The sequence below is a fragment of the Ovis canadensis genome, chromosome 7 (genome assembly GCF_042477335.2).
Source record: "Ovis canadensis isolate MfBH-ARS-UI-01 breed Bighorn chromosome 7, ARS-UI_OviCan_v2, whole genome shotgun sequence".
In the NCBI taxonomy this organism is placed as follows: domain Eukaryota; kingdom Metazoa; phylum Chordata; class Mammalia; order Artiodactyla; family Bovidae; genus Ovis; species Ovis canadensis.
In genome coordinates this window covers 113008701-113029148 of record NC_091251.1, presented here as the reverse complement: position 1 = coordinate 113029148, position 20448 = coordinate 113008701, and the positions used below count along the sequence as shown (strand labels likewise).

The 20448-nt window shown below is 49.7% G+C and overlaps 1 protein-coding gene across 9 annotated transcripts in view; it reads left to right on the top strand.

Moving 5' to 3' along the window:
- Nucleotides 1-1329: 1329 nt before the first annotated feature.
- Nucleotides 1330-20448, top strand: part of RPS6KA5 (ribosomal protein S6 kinase A5) — a 189873-nt gene continuing 170754 nt past the window's right edge. For 3 of the 9 annotated variants that reach the window (XM_069597275.1, XM_069597272.1, XM_069597269.1), the window contains exon 1: nucleotides 1502-1770. Coding sequence is in view for 2 of the 9 variants with exons in the window: in XM_069597268.1 (XP_069453369.1) it covers nucleotides 1695-1770 (76 nt within the window). In the remaining 7 variants the exon portion in view is untranslated. Of the gene's footprint in view, nucleotides 1771-1842; nucleotides 2207-20448 lie in introns of those variants that run through there. The other 6 variants (XM_069597268.1, XM_069597267.1, XM_069597276.1 and 3 more) reach the window with 5 other exon arrangements.

Below are 20448 nucleotides of genomic sequence, written 5' to 3'. Positions count from 1 at the left end.
CCCTCCTTTTCCCATTCTCAGGCCCACGGCCGGAAATCCTGGTAAGCGCTAACCTTGCTGCAGTATTCTTGCTGTGCCACGTTTTTCCTCCTCCCTCAGGCTGTCTTCTCACTACGACCGAAGCTAACGTCCAAGAGAAGAGCTCTGACACCACAGGTACTCTTTGGGGCTCCTCATCCTGTCCTAAACAAAATGTGCACTGCCTAGTATTGTAGTCAAGATTCTCCCTTATTGTGCCAAGGCTTATCTTTTCAACTATGTTCCTAACATCATATCTCCACCCAGCATTAGCAATCATAACTCACCCTTGTCTTCTCTACTTCCAAGCCGAGCTCACAGTTACTATCTCTGTATGAGATATCTGCAGCTGGTGCTTCTGTTTCATCCTTTGAGTCGGTTATCTCAAGTGCCTCAGTGCCCTAAAACCCTTCCTCAGTTCCTTCACTGAGAACAATTATTGGCATCTGTGCAATTCTCTAGGGTTGTATAAATGTTTTATTTCAAATCCTGCTTTAAAGTTTCCTGTGTATACACAAAGATTGTTTCTCATGTTCTACTGAAAGCTGCTAAGGGACAGGATTTGTATTCTATCTTATTAATTTACGTAGTCTTTTGGTGCCTGAAAAGAAAAAGTATTAGTTGCTCAATCGTGTTGGGGACTCTGTGCAACCCCACGGCTGTGGCCCGCCAGACTCCTCTGTCCGTGGCATTCCCATGCAGGGATACTGGAGTGGGTTGCCATGCTCTTCTCCCGGGGGATCCTCCTGACCCAGGGAATGAACCCAGGTCTCCTGCATAGCAGACAGATTCTTTACCGTTTGAACCAGTACAAAATGAAAATGTTTATCCACTGCAAAAGTCCTCAAGGAGAGCTGGGATTGTGAATTTTTGAAATGTCTAAGAACTACCTGTTCTCAAGCACGAACTCCACTTTACTTTGTTCAGAACTTACTAGGACGAGCAACATCTTTTAGAGACACACCGAGGCCCAGCAGGCGCAAACCTTGGAACGCTTGAGGCCTTGAGGTTCGAACACCTGCAAACACGTGCGTGAGAGGAGCTTTCTTCCAGGCTCCTCCTCTGTCCATGGTGATTGACGGACCAAACTGTCCAATCAGCCCTCCCCGCCTCTTTCAGCAACAGCCAATCACAGGCCCCGAGCGCCTCCGGACTACGAGACTGTTTACTAACATCGGAGCTGGGGGATAAGGGGCGTGGCCGTCCTGGGAATGTCGGGGACGGGAAGGCTCCGACTGCGCGTGCGCAGCAGCGCGGGTGGGCGGAGCAAAAGCCGGCCTCACCAATCGGATCGCACGCGCTCCTCCCTCGCCTGCCGCCCGCGAGCAACAACAGTTCGAGCCGCGGGGCGGGGCGGCTCGCCTCGCGTCAGACAGCGCTGCCCAACGGGGCCCGGCGCTGGCGGCGGCGCGCGCCCCGCGCCCAATCGGCGACGGCGACTCGCAAGGCCGCCGACCCTGCTGGCTGTGGGCGGGGCGGCTCCGGGGGAGGCGGGGAGCGGGGCGGAGTGGCTGCGCGGGACTAGCGGCGCCCGCCGAGGGGAGGCGGCGGGAGCGGGAAAGCGGCTCGCCCCGGCGTCCGGGCTGCCGAGCGGCCGCGCCCCGGCTCCGGGGGCCGCGGCGGGAGCTGAGGCGCCGGGCGTCCCGGAGCAGCCCGCGCGCTCGGGCGAGGGGAAGATGGAGGAGAAGGGCGGCAGCGGCGGGGACGCCGGCGGAGAGCAGCTCCGCGTCGTCAAGCACGAGCTGCGGACGGGTGAGCGGCCCGCCCCCTGCCGGCCGGGCCCGGCGCGGGGCTGCGCGGGGCGGGGCGGGGCGCCCGGCGGGCGGGGGGCGCGGGGGGCCCCGGCGGCGCGCCCGGAGCCCCCGGGGAGCGCGCGGCGCGCCGGCCTGGGCCCGCGGCGCTGACTGGCCCAGGGGTGCTCGCGCCCCGTCCCGCCCGGGGACGCACCTGCCCCTCGCGCGTCTGGGAGGCGCGCCTTCCTCGCTGCGGGGGGAGCGACGCTTCGCTCGGAGCGCGGCTCCCCCGCTCTCGCCTCCCTGGAGGGGCCCCTGAGGAGCGGGCTCCTGGGCCCGGGGAAGGGGCGGCTGTGCCCCGGCCGCGTGCAGTCCAGCCGCAGCGCTGCAGGCGCTGAGGGCTTTACGAGGCGGCACAGTGAAGTACCGGACGTGGCCTGGAATCTCTGTCAAAGGTCTTCTGAGGAGGCTCAGTAAATTCAAAGCTCCGGGTAAACCCGGCTGATTAGCCCCCTTACGGCGCTCACGCGCTGATTTTGGGGTCTCTCCAGTCGACTCAGGCTTTATACTTGTTACTTTAGTCCTCGTGGGTCTGGGTTGTTCCTTATGGGAAACGCTTCTTCCGACTAATCGGTGTAGATTGGGTTTATATTTGTGGAGTCCAGTCCCCTGTTAGAGATCCTTTTTCATTTCTGAACAGATAATACATTTTAACGAGTTGCTCATTATTTACTATTAAATATTTCTGTGAGGGTTAAGAATTTCGATTCAGCTTCTTTGGCATCTTGGGATATTCTTTTATTGTGTGGGGACAGAGCTTACGTAGCAGGTTTCAGGTGTGTGCCTAGCACACCTTGGTATAGTTTTGAACAGATTGCAAAGTTATATCTGTCGCTTGTTCTTTTAGTTTTTGTTATTGCTGGTTAGCATTCCATTGAGCGCCAGTGTGGTGACTTAAGAGGGATGTCAATTGCATGCTTACTTATTTCAACATTAACATTGGCTTAAAACTTTTTTTTTTTTTTTTGGTCAATATGAGTTTGTTATGTATCTTGAGCCAGTTACTCCATAATTTTTTGGAGTTCCTAATGTAACTTGTGTGGGCTTGTTTGGTTTTCCTGTCTCGGTTTAATAGACAACTGATGTTTTCACAGGGCTATTCAATACTTTATTCCATAAGTTTTTTACTTTATTCTTTTCTATTAACATCTGATTTGTGCCAGGCTCAGTGTCAGGCGCTTTCTGGTGTGGAGATTTTGAATTTCTTTTTCTTTTCTTACGTAACGATTCACTGATTCATATATGTAGCCTCATGCTGTGCAGCAGAAGCTGCTTGCGGCCCTGTGTCCTCATGGCCGTGTGACCACGGAGCGATAAGCAGCTTTTTGCTGACTGGCCAAGGAGCAAGCTGCTTGATTAGTAGTCAACCAACTGCTCAGTTTCTGGGTTTTGCAAACAATGCTAGTTTTGTAGAAAACAATGAGTACTGCTTTATTTTCCCTCCTCTACTAACTCTGAATCATCAGCTTCAAGCTTGCATTTTTAGAGGTTTTTCTGATGGCTGGTGAAATTGTACTGAATTCATTAGTACTGTTAACTGTCAAAGGAACAGAACAATCACTTTGATTTATTGCTGAACATTGAAACAACTGACCAGATACAGTGGTCAAAAACACTTAAAATACAGCTTGAGAGGTTCAGTCATCCTCAGGCAGCCGGGCTCCTGTCAGCACACGGGGCTGTAAGAGGCGCTGCAGTAACTCGATCTGACGTGGTCCCTGGCTTCTCAAGATGTGGACAAGCATGTAGTCCTCTCAGGTCGGCAGCCGGTGACTCCTCGGCCGCGCTCGACACTGCGCTGTCTGCTGTAGGATGAACAGAAAGGCCACACACGTGACGTGGGAAGGGACGGAAGGGGTCCCAGTGGTGTGGGCCGAGCAGCGCAGCGGGCCTGGGTGTGGAAGTGAGGCTGGCCCTCTGGGACTGTGGACTGCAGCCCGCCAGGCTCCTCTGTCCATGGGATTGTCCAGGCGAGAATACTGAGAGCGGGTTGCCATTTCCTCCTCCAGGGGGTCTTTGTGATCCAGGGATCAAGCTCAAGTCTCTTGCGACTCCTGCACCGCAGGCAGATTCTGGACTTTGTTCTGAAGCCGAGCTCTGCCGGTTACTAGCCGTGTAGACTTGGGGAGGTCGCTTCACTCTTTCGGACTCACTCATCTCACCTGCAGAATAGAAGACTGAAGGAGACTCTGTTGGAGAAGTGCTAAGCAGTTTGCTTGGCACATAATAGGCCCTCAGGAGCTGTTGGTTTGTGTACGTCCGAAGATCACCCAATAACAGCGTCTTTTCTTGGAGCGTGCGGGTTGCTCGAGTTCAGGGTCCTCATTCGGCGCCCGCCCTGTGCTGTGCTGCTCAGCTGTCATCTCTTTCCGTGTATGTCTCGCCTTCTGAAGCCGAGTGTAAACCCCCGCGATCCCCACTGCTTGGCAGTCCGTGTGTCTCTTCAACAGCATTTAACACACAGAGCTGTAATAGTTAACTTGTCTGTGCTGGACTGTAAGGTGCTACCATGTCCTTTATCCATTTTCAGCCCCTGGCATATAGTAAGTACTCAAATGTTGGGTGAATTCACTGAATGCATGAAAATCCAGGACAAAATCTGTTTATTGTAGTCCCAATATCTTGTAGATGTTAGGTGGTTGGTTAATGGATGCCAGCAACCATGGAAGCTAAAAATGAAGAGAAAGGGATTGATTAGATCAGTTAAATGCACATTTCCTGACACTCTGTTTTCTAGGCTAAATGGTACTAATGACACACAAAAATGAGAAGGTATCTTGGCCTCTGCTGGTCGGGGAGGAGGCAGGTAAACCAGTAGTTAGCGCATATTGTCACACTGTGAGAGATGGGCGCACAGAGCATACAGACAGCAAAGACGAAGCTTAGGGCGTTTAGGTTTCAAATAATCAAATCTAACTGTCGGGCAGCAGCAGCAAAACAGGGTTCATTATTGGAAGGATATTGGGTTATCTCATTTGTTCCGCATTTCGTTACCGCTTATGTACTGAGTTCCACGTTGTATTCTGGGGTTACAGGACACGTGTGGTCTCCCCCTGAAATGACAGGGTTGCGTCAGACATCGCTGGAGGCAGGGACTGGTGCGTCTCTGTTGTCTCCATCCTGAGTCTTCGCTTGTCTCTGTAACGGCCCCCTTCACTGCTGCTCGCCTTTTTCCACGTGGGCAGGAGCTCAGCTGTTGATGGACTCTAAGCTTTAGGTCTTACAGCTCTAGGTACTGGATCAGGTTCAGGCATGCAGATCTTGGGGAAGGACTTCAGTAGCCTGGCTTTGTTCAGCTCAGGCAGGGAGTGGCGTCCTGTTCTGCTAGCATGAGAGCTACCCCGGGGAACACATGGACGGGGTGAGACTAAACTCCTACCAGAGGACGGACTGGTGGGTACACATCTCCGTAGAGTCCGCCATTAGGAGAGAGAGCCTCACGCTGAGGAGAGGGTCAGGAAAGGGGTGTTAGTTATCTCTTGCTGTGCAATAAATGACCCCCAAACTTAGTGGCTTAAAGCACCGTGGTTCCTGTGGCTCAGGAATTCGGGAGCTGCTTAGCCTGGTGGTGTTGACTCAGGGTCTCTCTCGGGGTTGTAGTCAAGGTTTTGGCCAGGACCGCGTCCACCTGAAGACTTGTCTGGGTCAGGAGATGCCCTTTCAAGACAGCTCACTCGCATGTTGTGGGCAGGACGCTTCAGGGCCTCAGTCCGTGGCCCTCTCCGCGTGGCTGCCTGCGTGTCCTGCTGGCGTGACAGCCGGCTCCCCGGGACAGGTGATCGCAGGGAAGGGGTGTGGACGCTGCCGTGCTTCCCTGCTGTCGTTGAACAGCTTTTTTTGAGATACAATTTACATACTATGAAGTCTACTTGTTTTTAGTGTACAATTCAGCCATTTCAAGTATATTTATAGTTATACAACCGTCACCACAATCTAATTTTAGAACTTTCCATCACTCTAGAAAGAAACTTCTTACCCTTTTTTCGGTCACTCCACATTCTCACCGGGCACTCCTCAGTCCTGGGCATCTGCTAAGTCTGCTTTCTGTCTGTGTATTTGCCTAGGGACATGTTACATTCCGGAACTTCGTAAACTGTGATCTTTTTCATTCTGAATGTGTGCTTGCTCACATCTGCCTGTGCGGGTCTCGGCAGCTGCTGGCCTCCCTCCTCTAGTCGCAGAGAGCATGGCTTCTGGTCGTGGAGCTCCGGCTCTGGGAACGAGGGCTCAGAGGCTGCGGCTCCCAGGCTCTAAAGGATAAGCTCAGGGGTTGTGGCAGATGGGCTTGTTGCCTTGTGGCTACAGGACCTTCCTGGACCAGGGATCGAGCTGTGTCCTCTGCGCTGGCAGGCAGAGTCTTCGCCACCGGGTCGCCAGGGAAGCCCGGTGTGTGATCTTTCATGGCTGGTTTCTTTCACTAAACGTGATGTTTTCCAGATCCATCAGTTTCTAGTGTGTGTCAGCACTTCGTTTTTTAAATTGACAGATAATGTTCCATTGTATGGATATACCCTGTATGTTTGTCCATTCATCAGTCGACATTTGGGTTGTTCCGACCTTTTGGCCATTGTGAATGCTGCTGCTGTGTGCATTTGTGTGCAGAGTTTTGTGTGGACCCGAGTGTTCTTTTCTCTTGGGTAGATGTTAAGAGTACACTTAGTGGATCACGTGGTGAGTCTGTGTCAACCTTTCAAGTTTTCAGCGTGGCAGCACTGCTGTCTAGTCCCGCCAGCAGGGTGCACAGGTGTTCTTGCCTGGAGAGTCCCAGGGACGGGGGTGCCGGGGGGCTGCACCTGTGGGGTCACGCAGAGTCGGACACGACTGAAGCGGCTCAGCAGCAGCACTGCTGTTTAGCCCGCCAGCAGGGTGCACAGGTTCCAGTTTCTCCACGTCCTTGCCGTCACTTGCTTTTCTTTTTGCTTATAGCCAGTCTCGTGAGTATGAAGCGGTGTCTCCCTGTAGTTTTGATTTGTGTTTCCTAATGACTAACGACATTAGGCATTGTTTCATGTGCTCATGAGTGCTCTGTATATGTTTGGAGAGATGTCTGTCCAGATCCTTTGCCCATTTTTAAATTGGTTAATTTATTATTGAGATATGAATTCTCTATGTCTTGTAGACATAGATCCCTTATTAGTATAGTTTGAAATATTTTCTCCCAGTTTATAGGAGAAAATTATCTTTTTTTTTGTGATAACCTTAGAAGAAGTACAGTCTCTTAATTTTGGTGAAATCAACTTTTTTACTTTGTTTCTTGTGCTTTTGGTGTTGTATCTAAAAACTCTCTGACTAATTTAAGGTTACAAAGGGTCTTTATGATTTTAGCTATTACGGTTAGAGTTCTGATCTATTTGTTGGAAGGCTCTTCTTTCCCATTTTATTTTCTCGGCGCCCTTGTCAAAAATTAATCAACTGGCAATGTATGGATTTCTTTTTGGACTCTCTATTCAGATCAGACGATTGTTTGTATCTGTTCTTAAGCCATCACCACGCTGTCTTGACGACTATGACTGTTTTGTAAGTTTTGAAATTGAAAATGGTCAGTTTTCCAACCTTGTTCTTTTTCAGAATTATTTCGGCTATTTTGGGTCCCTTGAGTTTCCATATGAATTTTAGAACTAGCTTGTGAGTTTCCATAAGGAAGCCAACAGTAATTCTGGTAGGGATTGCCTGGAACCTGTAGATCAATTTTGGGAGTATTGCTACTTTAGCCAGAGAAGGCAATGGCACCCCACTCCAGTGCTCTTGCCTGGAGAATCCCATGGATGGAGGAGCCTGGTGGGCTGTGGTCCATGGGGTCGCTAAGAGTCGGACATGACTGAGTGACTTCACTTTCACTTTTCACTTTCAAGCGTTGGAGAAGGAAATGGCAACCCACTCCAGTGTTCTTGCCTGGAGAATCCCAGGGACGGTGGAGCCTGGTGGGCTGCCGTCTATGGGGTCGCACAGAGTCGGACACGACTGACACTACTTAGCTGCAGCAGCAGCCACCTTAGTATATTAAATCTTGTGATCCATGAACATGAAATGTTTTTCCATTCATTTACATCTTCTTTCATTGTTTTTTTTAACAACATTTTGTTTTCAGAATGTATATTTACACTTTCGTTAAATTTATTCCCACATACTTTATTTTTTTTTGGTGCTACTTTAAAAATTATTTCCTTAGTTTAAGTTTTGGATTGTTCACTGAAAACATATACAACTTACTTTTATTAGTCTTGTATCCTGCAGCCCTGCTAAACTAGAATATTAGCTTTGGTCTTTCACTGTTAAGTGTGAAGTTAGCTGTGGGATTTTCATAGATGCTTTTTGTCAGATTGAGGAAATTTTCTTCTTTTCCTGGTTTGGGTGTGTGTTTCCTCTTTCCCAAGGTAGCTTTAAAACAAATTTTTTTTTAAATGAATTTTTATTGGAGTGTAGTTGCTTTACAGTGTTGTGTGTTTGGGTATTTTTAATCATGAAAAGGCATCTTTTTTTGCATTTATGGAGATAATCGTGTTTCTATTTTGTTTTGTTGATGAGGTGTATTATATTAATTTTGGGGTGTTAAGCCAACCTTGTATTCCTGGGATAAATCCCACTTGGGCAATGTGTATAATTCTTTTTATGTACCACACTGGATTCAGTGTGCTAGTGTTTTGTAGAGAGTTTTTGTGTCTATATTCACAAGAGGCATTTGTCTGTGTGTGTGTGAGAGAGAGAGAGAGAGTGGACAGTGTCCCTCTGGCTCCCCCAGAATGTGTGTGATCGATTTCTGCTGCCCGTTAAAGGCTCCAGCCATTTGGTTGCTGCCATTCTTACTTAGCGCCTCTGAGTAAAGGCGAAGAGAGGTCGAGTAAAGGTGCTCTGTGGAATTTCTATGGAAACCTTGGTGTAGACAAAAGTCAGGAGTGGTGATTTACTTTAAAAGATAATTCTGTTTTGCCAGAGGACCCATGATTGAATCCCATTGAAAAATAATTCTCTGATGCTCTTTAAATATGATCCCATTTATAATGATTTAATTTATACTTAGCTTTTTAGGAACATAATGCTTATCTACAACAAGATACTTTGGCTGACAGTCTTGGTTACCTGTGAGAACAGTGCGGCGCTCCTTTCTGTATCACGCGTGTGTGGGCATGCACTGTGTCTGTGTGTCCATACGTTTTTTACAGTGCTTCCCCCACTTTGTTTTTTAGCTCCCTCACCTTAAGACGGGCAGGTATAACTTGTGCTCTATCTTTAGCTTTATAGGGATTCATTGGGAAGGTCAAAAGCATAAATAGGATATTGATAGTACCTGATTCCCTGGAGCTTAGACCTTAAAAGAAAATCTGTTCTTAAGTTTCTAGCACAAGTTTTAGAGATTAAGAAAATGATCTATTTGGGCAAAGGAAGTGGAATCTCAGCCCTTAAGTCTGGGGGGATTCCAGTGTATTTTGTATTTGCGGCCCATAGTCAGGGAAAACCTTCTTAGGTGGCAAGTCAGCTGTTGTATAAGACCTACCATTAATCTCTATACTGCAAAGCAGAAAAGAATCCTGAAACCTCAGATTCCTGGAGACACAAGTGATCTGGTGGGCAGGATTGAATTCCTCCCCTGAAAAAGAAGCTGATGCTTGGTGAAAATTCCTCCGGGGGACATCTGGCATAGTAACATCATGTGTTGACTGAAGCGTCACAATTAAACACGCTTTTGAGAGATGTCAACCCCAAGCTGCAGTGGGAGGGAGGGGTTGGCGCAGCTTTCTCCTTGGAGCTCCTGGAACGATTTCCAGGCCTCGGTGCGCCTCAGGGGTGGGAGCGCCCCTGCCGTGCTCTTGTTCCAGGGAAGGTGATTGAGTCTGAAGGAGAAGCCTGCCCTCGCTGTGTTTGTCTGCCGCAGCGCCCCTCCGGGTTCAGCTGTAGCTGTTCTCCCAGAAGTCACAGACGTTCTCTGGACTTTATCCTGCCCAGAGTTGTGAGTGAGCTGGCGCGCTCACTTTTTTTTTTTTAATACTCAGTAGGCGTCCTGCCCTGTGGCAGCCGGAATTAGGCAGGTAGAGTTCCCAGATTTTAGCCCAGGGCTCGGAACTGCGACTTGTAAATTTCACACTCAGGGTTTGGTGTGGGCGTGTCTCTTTTTATGTAATTAGTGTGTTCCTGACAAAAAACTGTGTGAATAATATTTTTATGTATCAAATTCTTTGGAAGATAGGTGAACTTAGTATTTAAAATAATTCTGTGACTAACTCTTGAAGTTAAAGAAAAAACTTTTGAGTTTTCCACTTGTGGCTTTGCTGTACCTATGTAAATTTGGTCTTACAATGTTATTTTTCTGACACCATCCCTGCAATGTGTAAATCGCCAGTATCTGCAGACAAGTAAATTGATGGGGTCTTGTGTGGTAGACTGAGTTAATACACCTCCTCCCCCTAACCTGTAAATAGGTCTCCTCACACGGCAGACCTTGCGTACTTAAGGGTGGGGAGTTATGGCACCGGCGCAGTGTAAGCAGAGGTCCTTGCAGGGGAAGTAGGTGGACCCCAGAGGAGGCGTTAGGAGAGTGGAAACGGGCGGCGAGAAGGAGGTGCGGCAGTGGCCGCGGAGCTGGGGCGACGCCCCTGCTGGAGGGGCCCCGAGCCCCGGAGCCGCGGCGCGCACGGCGGAGGCCCGCCAGGCCCCTGGCCTGCCCAAGAGGAGGGCAGCGCTCTGTCGCTTGGCTGCTCTGTGGAACCAGCTTGAGACTTCTGAGCTCTAGAACTGTAATAAGCCACATTTATGTTGTTCATAAACCATGAAGTTTATGTAATCTTTCACAGCAGCAATAGGAAACCAACACATCTTGCTTAAGACTGAGCGAGCCAGGAGATGACTGTGCCCCAGGCTTGGGCAACTGCGTAGGGTACCAGTGGGAGGCAGTCAGTCATTCAAACAGCCAGCCATTCCGTAGAAACTGGTAACGAGGGTCTGCTTCTTAGAAGAAATAGGATGGTGTCCCCTCCAGGGGATCCCCAAGAAGACCTTCCTTTCTGATCCTAGTACCCAGCCTGGCTGAGCGGCTGTGGCCAGCGGTTCTGGTTTGCATAGGAGTGCTGTGAAGTGGACCCCCCGGGGCAGGCCTCTTATCAAGTTGGTGGCTAGGAAGCCCCACGTCTCAGGGCCGCATCACATACAGCTCTGGCCTAGCGTGCATCTTGCGGCCTCTTCCTGGCGTCATCTTCTGCCCTCAATCTTCCTTCCTTCCTTACACTTTAGTTAATTTCAATGACTGTCCTAAGTCTTTTCTAGACCAGAGCAGGAGTTAGGTAAGTGTTTCATTAAATGGATGCATTCATATACAAAGCATGAGTAATGCGGACAACGTGGAAAGACGTGTGACTTTCTATCCAGTATCTTGTTTCTTAAATCTTTGTGGCGGTGTTCGTGCTATTTTTATCTTTCTCCTAAGAAGGAAAAAGTAGGTCTCTGATTAATTAATGGCATTTTAGAGTTTTTAAAAAGTATGTAGTGAGAAATCAGTAAAATTGAGGCATACTTTAAAAAACAAATCTTATTGGCAAAATGATGGAGGTTGTACACAGGGCTCTCTTTTCTATGTTAGTGGAATATCCCCTCAGTAATGGGAAAATTCAGGCCACTAAAGCAGTCTGTCCTCTAACCACATCAATACTGGATTGGAATGACATGTTTTTCCTACAGAAAAAAACTATTTGAAACATGTAATAAGGAAATGTTGTAATTCGTGCCTAAATGAACGGTGTTGCAGTGAAAGGGTGTGAACCCTGAATCTCAGCAGTAGATTTGCGTTTGCCCTTTCCACGTGAGTGTGCCCCTGTTTTTCCTTTATACCAGTGTCCTTTGTTTGTAAGGAGACATCGTAATTGGCTAGAGTAGGACAGATCTAACAGGTACACACAAATCAGACACGTAGCCCTGATGTAATTTCTTTGTGTATAAATTGGGCAAAACAGCACAGTTTTATTCATCCATTAAGGACTTGTTGATTCTTGTGTGTCTGGCACCGTAACAGGTGCTGGATTTTTGCAGGGAACAAATTAGACACGGCTCCTCCCCTTGTCGAACACATCTAAGAGAAAGACCTTCCCTTGTAACCGTACAGTTGACCCTAGGATTGCAGTTGTAATAAGCCGTGAGGTCGTGCAGACGCTGTGAGAGAGTGTGAGGGTGGCTGGCCTCCGGAGGAGGGGGGCGTGTGCGGCCCGCCCTGCTGCCGCGGGGCGCCGCGCGGCGGGCGGGCAGCGAGGCGCTCCTGCCAGAGGCGGCGGCAGATGGTCCTGGCGCAGGGAGCGCCTGCAGCCCGGGTACCGGGCGGAAGGCCTTTGCGGGCCGAGCTTGCGCCCGAGCGGGAGGGCTGCAGGGGCGCCCTGAGAAGGCGGCCGAGCTGGTGCGTGGGCGCTGTGGGTTGTTCAGGCGTCACCCTGAGTGCAGGGTGAAGCTGCTAAAGGGTTTTTCAGAGATTAGTTTTGCACTGTTAAAAAAATGGCTTCCTCACGTGAGGAACATGGTAGGAAAGAGTGTCTGAGGGGAGACCGGTTCGGAGGCTTTTGCGGAAGTTAGGTGTAAATACAAGTTGGGATTGGGTAATGATTAGAAATTAGGAATTGTGAAAGTATTTGAGATATATTTAGCAGAATATAACAGCGGGACTTGGTGTGGTAGTGATACGAGATTTTCAGGCTGGAACAAACGTATGTTTGAAGGTGCGGCTTGCTCAGACGGTGTATTGATTTTCAGCTGCTGCATGACAAGTCACCACAAGCTTAGTGGCTTCTAACAGCACTTGTTCCTTAGCTTACAGTTCGGTAGGCCCATGGCTAACGTCAAGATGGTAGGCAGATGGGACTTCCTGGTGATGCAGGGGGCACAGGTCCAGTCCCTGGTTCAGGGGCTGAGATCCCACAGGCCTTGCTGCCAAAAATACCAAAACAGAACAGAAGCAATAGTGTAACGAATTCAGTAAAGACTTCAGAAATGGTCCACATCAGAAATCGTAAAAGAAAAAGATGGTAGCCAGCCGGAGTTCTTGTCTGGAGGCTCTGGGAAGAAATGTGCTTGGAAGCTCGTTGCCGTGGCCAGCAAACTTTCCCGACGTCTGCAGTCTGCGGCCGCAGCGTCCTCAGTGGCGCCAGTGGGGCCTCTCTCGGCCGCAGAGGCCTCCTGCACCCACTTACCCGGCCCCCCGCCTTCGGGCCTCGGAGCTGGCGACGGGCTTCCCCGGCTCTGGCGTGCTGACGTCCAGATCTTCTGTCATCGCTAGGCTTTGTGTAATTAGGTCAGACCTGCCTGAACCATCTTCCCATCGTGAGATCAGCTGATTTGGGACCTTAAGTGCATGAGCAGCGAAATCCCTGTCTCCCAAGAATGGCGTCTCCTCGTGCTCAGGTGCTCAGTGGAGGGGCCGCACAGAGGCTACAGAGGCCACCTGACGGAGGGACGCCGCGTTGGGATTCTTCCTTAGCGCTCACAGAAGGTGAGCCAGGGGTGATGCCCGTGGGGTGGGCAGAAAGGATAGAACCCAGATGTGTACAGATCAAAGCTTGAGATGCCTCTGACATACTCTAGTAGACACGCGTGGTGATAGCGGTCGTGGGTAATGAAAGCTTGCTGTGTGCTGCCGACCTGGTACTTTTATCAACTCATTTAGTCCACGCGGTAACCTTACGAAGTCAGTACCTTTTTTATTATTCCCATTTGACAGATGGGAAACTGAGTCTTAGAGAGCTCGTCGACTTGCTCAGAGTTACCCAGGAAGTAAATGGGAAGATTAGTTTTGGAGCCTGAGGGGTCTGGCCCCCTGGCTCACCTGAACTGTTGTGCTTCCATTGTGGGCTGTGGGCCTGGAGCTCAGCGAAGGTGTCTGGGCTGCAGGTGACAGTTCCAGCGCCACTGGCCTGTAGATGGCTTTGGAAGCCCAGTTGTGGATGAGATCGTCTCAGGAAAGCTTGTAGAGTGGAGAGAAGAGAGGGGACTCAGAGCTGAGCCTGAACAACTCTAGAATTTAGACGGTGTGTAGGAGAGGAGAAGCTAAGAAGGGATGCAGAGGAGGGACGGCCGGGAGCGGGTCGGGGTGGCAGAGACCTCGGAGAGCTCTGGTGCTGGGGAAGGCAAGGAGAGAAGGTGCTTCGAGGGGCCTGTCAGAGCCGACTGATGACCTTATCGAGAGCAGTTTCAGTGGAGGTTTGAGGGGGAGGCCAGATTGCAATGGACTGAGGAGTGGAAGGAAGTGAATACTTAGAAAAGTTATTTTTCTACATGTACAACACTGCTTTGTTCATTGATTTAACTTGCATTTGGCAGCGCGGGCTGGGCTCAGCAGCCGTGAGGCACAGGCTCCATTTCTCCGCCACGCGTGGGCTCTGCCCGGGCCGGGGGCACACCTGTGTCCCCTGCATTGGCACGCGGATTCTTATCCGCTGTGCCGCCAGGGAAGTCTGCAAGTAGAAATGGAAGAGAGGCTTGGCTCCAGAGGGGATGAGAGAGAGACTTAGCCAGAGGGGAATGCGGGGTTCCGCTGGGGCAGGGGCAGCTTTTTTTTGTTATTTTAAGAGGAGTGATGCTAGAATACGTTTAGTGTGAATCCATTATAGGGAGAGGGAGGGAGAAAGAAAGAGAGCTATTGAAAATACTCAAAAAGAGGGGATAACTGAAGGCATGAAAAGAGAAGGCCCGTTACTTCTCTTTTTTTTTTTGATAACAATTTCTTTCTTTTTTGGCGATGCTGGGTCTCAGTCGCAGCACACGGGGCCTTCGGTTTCCATATGTGGGCTCTAGTTCCCTGACCAGGGATCGACCCTGTGCCCCCTGCTCTGGGAGCACAGAGTCTTAGCCACTGAGCCACCAGGGAGGCGCCCTCATCGCTTCTGTTACGATGAGAAGCGGGAGCGGATCAGATTCTTTTGTAGGTTTGGTGGCAGGAAGATATGGGAGTTTCCAGGCCGTGCTTTTTCCCCCCCCCTTCTCTATGAGTTGTGAAGAAGGGCAGTTCTTTATTCAAGAAGAGAAAAATAGTTTTATTGTTTTAAAAATTGTTCTTCTGGTCTTTAAAAATTCTTAGATATGGAGGAACATGCAAACAGTAGACAGAACTCACACGCCTCAGACGAGCGTTTATAGGAGAGCTTTGTGAAGGGCACACGGAGAGGCTTCGGATGCAGCCGCTGACGCGCTCCTGTGCTCTCCACGGAGGCCGTTCCCTGGACGTGGCTTCTGGGTCGTGCCAAAATTCTTCGTAAGCATAATGCTCTTTTTCTTATTTCTGAAGTGTTACATTTAGTTCCCTTCTTCTGAGTTAAACTTGTTTGGTACCTGTATTGGGGGAAAGGCTGCTTGTTACTTCTTTACAAGCCTTTGTTTTCGTATTGACTCAGTTTTCACATGGGCCCCGTCATGTGATTCCAGGATCAGTTGGATAAGTAAACACTGCTGTTTCAGACACTGAGCGCGCAGTGAGTCTTAAGGGCAAGTGACCCGGGCAGTAAGAGGAAAGTGGGCAGCGCTGTTCTAAAGCACACAGACAGTAAATATAGCTGGGTTCTGCCTCCCGCAGAATGTCGTCCAGAGAGATGGTCGGAGGCCCAACCGCAAACCTAAACAGCTTCAGAACAGCTTACCACCTGGCACTTAAAAGGAACCGAGCGTGCTGGCTGCTCCGCGTAGCCGCCCGCTCTCACGTCGTCCCCAGGATCAGACTGCTCGACTCTGCAGATGAAGGCTCAGCGTGTTTAGGTTTCAGAGTTTTGGACGCGCTGGACGCCCCCAGAATTAGAGTTCACCTTGTAAACTGCTGTATAAATAATTTATTTCCCCTTGACAAAAAGGAAAAAAAAAGAACCGAAATAGCAGAGAACGAGTTTTTTCTCACTGCATACAATTGTCACCTTTTGACTGAAGCTAAATTAGTCCCAGAAGCTTATGTTTTTGCAGCGTTGAGTAAGAAAAGGCAAGGCTTTACAGGAAAAGTTCTTTTACGACTTCGTTGGTCTGGTTGCAGTAAAATAGATGCTAAATCTGTGCTTCTCAGTTGGTGGATCAAGAACAGACCCAGGCGTGTTAAATAAGCGTGACTGAGTCATGTGGCGCTCTCACACCTCTGTTTGAGATATTCCATTTCCGCAGAGAACCTGCCCCATTTTTTCCACTTTCCCTGGTCCTCAGGCTCCTCTTCCCGCATAGCTGAACCATCTTATCAGGGGAAAAAAATTCCTCTGTGGCCCTCTAGTTTTTTCTGTCTTTCCCTTTCCCACCAGAGGTTGAAAGAGCAGTCTATACCAGCTGTTGCTGCGGCTTCATCTCCTGTTTAGTCTTTGATGCCCCCCAGAAGCGTGCTCTCTGCAGTTACTCGTGTCCCCCTGTTCTAATCTGGGAAGAGCCTCCATTTAATCCTCCTCGGCCCCATTAGGGCTGGCGGCGCACGAGTGTGGGCTTGGTGTGGCCTTGCTCTCCCCGGGCCGCCCGTCCCTGACCGCCTCGCCGCCCTCTCCCCTTGGCCTCCTCTGCTTGCCCTTTAGATGTTGGTAGTCTGCCGTCAGCCCTCTTTCCTCTCACTCTGCACGGTCTTTCCGGGAAATAAGTATCACGCCTGGAACTACCATCCGAGTCTCTCTCTTCCGCTTGGATCTCTTTCTGGGGTTCCTTACCAGTTACTCTCAACTACCCGCCGAGCAGGAGGCAGCTGGGCAGCCCTCGGGGCCCACTCATGCTCAGCTCGAAGGCTGCCTCTTCTTCCAGCTGGCCGTGGGCTCAGTCGCCTGGCAGCGGTGAGTGTGTCCGTGTTCCCGCGGTGGTGAGCGTGTCCGTGTCCGTGTCCCCACGGTGGTGAGTGTGTTTCTGTCCCTACGGTGGTGAGCGTGTCCGTGTCCCCGTGGTGGTGAGCGTGTCTGTGTCCCCGTGGTGGTGAGCGTGTCCGTGTCCCCACGGTGGTGAGCGTGTTTCTGTCCCTACGGTGGTGAGCGTGTCAGTGTCCGTGTCCCCGTGGTGGTGAGCGTGTCAGGACGGTCGGCTTGCCTTGTCCTGCCCCTTCCCAGTCTCAGCCTCTTGGGTCCGTTTCTTCTCCTTCCGATGTCGTGGCCTGTTTACACGTCCTTTGTGGATGCTCTCCTTTCTGGAGGTGCTTAGGGTCAGACACCCCCTCCAGTGCTCTTGCCTGGAGAATCCCAGGGACGGGGGAGCCTGGTGGGCTGCCGTCTATGGGGTTGCACAGAGTCGGACACGACTGAAGCGACTTAGCAGCCGCAGCAGGGTCAGACAAGTGCAGCTGTTGTGTTGGGGGGTGTGTGTCTAGCCAGCCATCCGTCTACCTACCTGTTCATCCGTCCATCCGCCCAGCCAGTCCCTGAATGGTAAAGATAAGTGCTCAGCTCAGCTCAAGTCGGTGGTGGAGCTGGAGTTCTGAGTCCATCTGAAGCCAGAGCAGGTCTCTTCTCCCTTGATGCACCGCCTTTCCCCTCTGAAGATGCCGTCAGCTCGTCTCAGGGGGCTTGTCCGGCCTCGTCCTCCGGGAGCTGGCCCCCCTGCCAGCGCGCAGAGGTGGTTGAGAGACCTCCGTCTACGGTGTGCCGGGAGCGCGCCCGGCCCTTAGAGAGACCCCCGTCTGCAGGGTGCCGGGAGCCCGCCCCTCTGCAGTGAGCCCTCCTTCCCCTGTACCTCAGTCTGGGGGCGCTCCCCTCATGGTCTTTTATGGGAAGGGTCTCCTTTTTGCTGTTTTTCTGAGGTCGGCCGCCTCTTGGTGCCTTGGGTCCTTTTTTGGTTGTCTGTTTGCTCATCTCTGGCCTTAGTCTTGTGTTTCTGCTTCAGGACTTTGTTTTTTCCGCTCGTCTCTCGAGCACTTGTGTGAAGGTTTTAATTAGGTTTGGAGTGTTGTGTCGCTGTTTTCTTCAGCTTTTGGCTCTCCTTTTGGAGGGGGACGGGTTCGTCAGTGGCAGTGCTTTTATTAGCAGTTTCGGACTTTGTTTTTAACAGTAGTTTTCTGTGTCCGTGGCCTGCTTTCTGCGTTTGTGCGTGTCCGTTCACCCCTTCTTGGAGAATTCCGCAGTGCCGTCCTCCGCGCTTGTTGGGAGGTGCTGGGGCGGGGAGGGCCTGTTCTCTGCTGGGACGCTCGCCTTCCCTCCTCTCGGCCCTTGCCCTTGGCTGCCAGTTCCCTGGGCACCGCCCCTTCCCCAGCTGGTCTGCCTCAGGAGCTGTGCGCGCCTGGTTTCGGTCGGATCCACTGGCTCTCAAGCCTCTTTCCGAGCCGGCCCTTTCAAGTACCGAGTCCTGACTGTGTGCAGTACTCCAGCCTTGTCCTTGGGCCTTCCTGGGCGCGATTCTGCTCTGTCTACCCTCTGCCCTTCCTCAGTGGCTCTCAAGTGCCCCCCCACCTCTGAACCTGCAGTCTCTGTGGGGTGGGTCTGGTTTTCAGCCACAGGCCGCTGGGAGTCTGTAGAATTCTGCCTCGTGGTACTGCTCCAGGTGTGGGTCATGTATGGCTTCCCTGCGTCTTTGCTGATTTTATGGTGGTGTGTATCTTGTCTGTTTTCTATTGTGGGCCTGTTTTTAAAGTCTTTGTTGACTTCGTTACAGTGTTGCTTCCATTTTGTGTCTTGGTGTTTTGGCTGCCAGACCTGTGGGCTCCTAGCTCCACAGCCAAGGATCGAACCAGCACCGCTTGGCGCTGGAAGGCCTAGTCTTAGCCGCTGGACCGCGAGGGAAGGCCCTATTTTGTCTTTTTTGTTTATTTACTTTTGAGGGTGAATGAGGAAATTTGAAATCTGGGGCCTTCATTGTCCCCTAAACCCGGAAGTTCCTCTGTTCTTTAGGCTCAGCTCAGGCTCCACCGCCGTCTCTTCTCTGAAGCTCCTGGTCCCCGGGCACTCGCTGCTTCCTTGCGTTCCTGACCTTTTGCCTCTCTCTGATTGCATGTGCTTTACTGCACTGGAGTCAGACGCTTGCCTCCCCTCCCCCGTCAAATTGTGACTGTCTCTTCAGGGCAAACTTTGTGTTTCTTTCTGGCGATCCGTAGTGGCACCCACCGACTGGATTGATTTACTTAGAATAGAAGCACAGTCAGTGGATGGAAGTCCGCTCTATCCTCTGTGAATAATGTGACTATTTCTGGATCGTAGTGACCTTCAGTTTTAAAAGAAGAGAAAAACTATGAGTAATGATCAGGTTTATGTTATGATCAGTTCAGTCGCTCAGTCATGTCCGACTCTGTGACCCCGTGGACTACAGCTCGCCAGGCCTCCCTGTCCATCACCAGCTTCCAGAGGTTGCTCACACTCATGTCCATCGAGTCAGTGATGGCACCCTACCTTCTCATCCTCTGTCGTCATAATACTAAAGTTTAAGATAATAAGATTACTGCTTTTTCCCACAGAGCTTAGAATGTTAATTGACTTTTGCAAATAGAAATATCTTTAATAAATATCTTTTCTAATATTGCTGAATAGTTAAAAGTCTAGAATCTGAAATGATTCATGGTTTTTTTAAAAAAAAAATCTGTGAAAAGATTCTGCAAAATTACTGGGTTTAAAATTTTTTTAATTTATGAAACTATGATAGTACATTTATAGGAGGCTTGGAAAATACAGAACAAGATTCCATATAGTTCAACTATATATTACAATTATTTCTTTAAGTTTGTAAGTTAAGATTTTTAGTTGGAGTTTCAATATCAAACTCTGAAAAATTAGTAGAATGAATATACAGAGAAGTAGAAGAATATAGTTGACCCCAAGTTACAGTTTTTAATGGATCATTTTAAGGTTCAAGTGACTTTCTACCTTTTTGCTATACAAGATGTGTTTAGGTACCATGTGGCTGAACTTCCACATACCAGTGGAAAAGACAGAATTGGATTCTTACGTGCACAGTGCTGAGTTACCTGATTGAGTTTGGAAATAGGAGTGCCAAAATTCATCCTCTGCTCAGTTTTTGCTAGTTTTTAGCACCGTATAAAGATCTTGCTTTTGCTTAAAAAAAATTGTTTGTTTTTAATTGAGGGATAATTTCTCTGTGCTTCTTTTGAATTGGCTTTGAAATAAAGAATTTGACAATATGGGTGTACATCCTTAAGAAAACTAGGTATGTGAAAATGAAGACCCTTCACCTAATAGTTAAGTATTTTATTGATACAAATTTGTTCTTTTTTCCTGCCCAACTGTAAACATTTTTATAATGAGGGCTGTTTCTTCTCAGACCAAGAGATCCACTTAACCCATTTGTTCTACATTTGGTATTATGGGCCATGATTATTAGATACAAAAACCAAGTAAGATTTTGAAGATTAAAAAAGAGATCTGTAGGACTGCATTGCAGGATTTCCAAACAACCCCTGTCTCATTCAGAATTCTCTATAGAGAGGTGTTGTTGTAAACAGGCATTAGTCAGCATGGGACTGCATCAGTTCACTCGTGTACAGGTCAGAAGGGAAATTTGCCTCTCTAGATGAGTTTGTTCAGAAAATGGATTTGTTATTTTTTACATTCTGAAACTAGAAAGGAAAAACGACGAAGGGAACATAATGGGCGGTCATCTGATACTTGTGTGCCATAAGGAGTAGCATCCTTTCTAGCGGTTTCTAATCGCGAGATCACTTTCTTTAGTTCCTCTAATTGTGTGATAACTCTTGAATTGTGCTAGTCTGTATTTTGACTGTGTGTTTGCTCTTTTC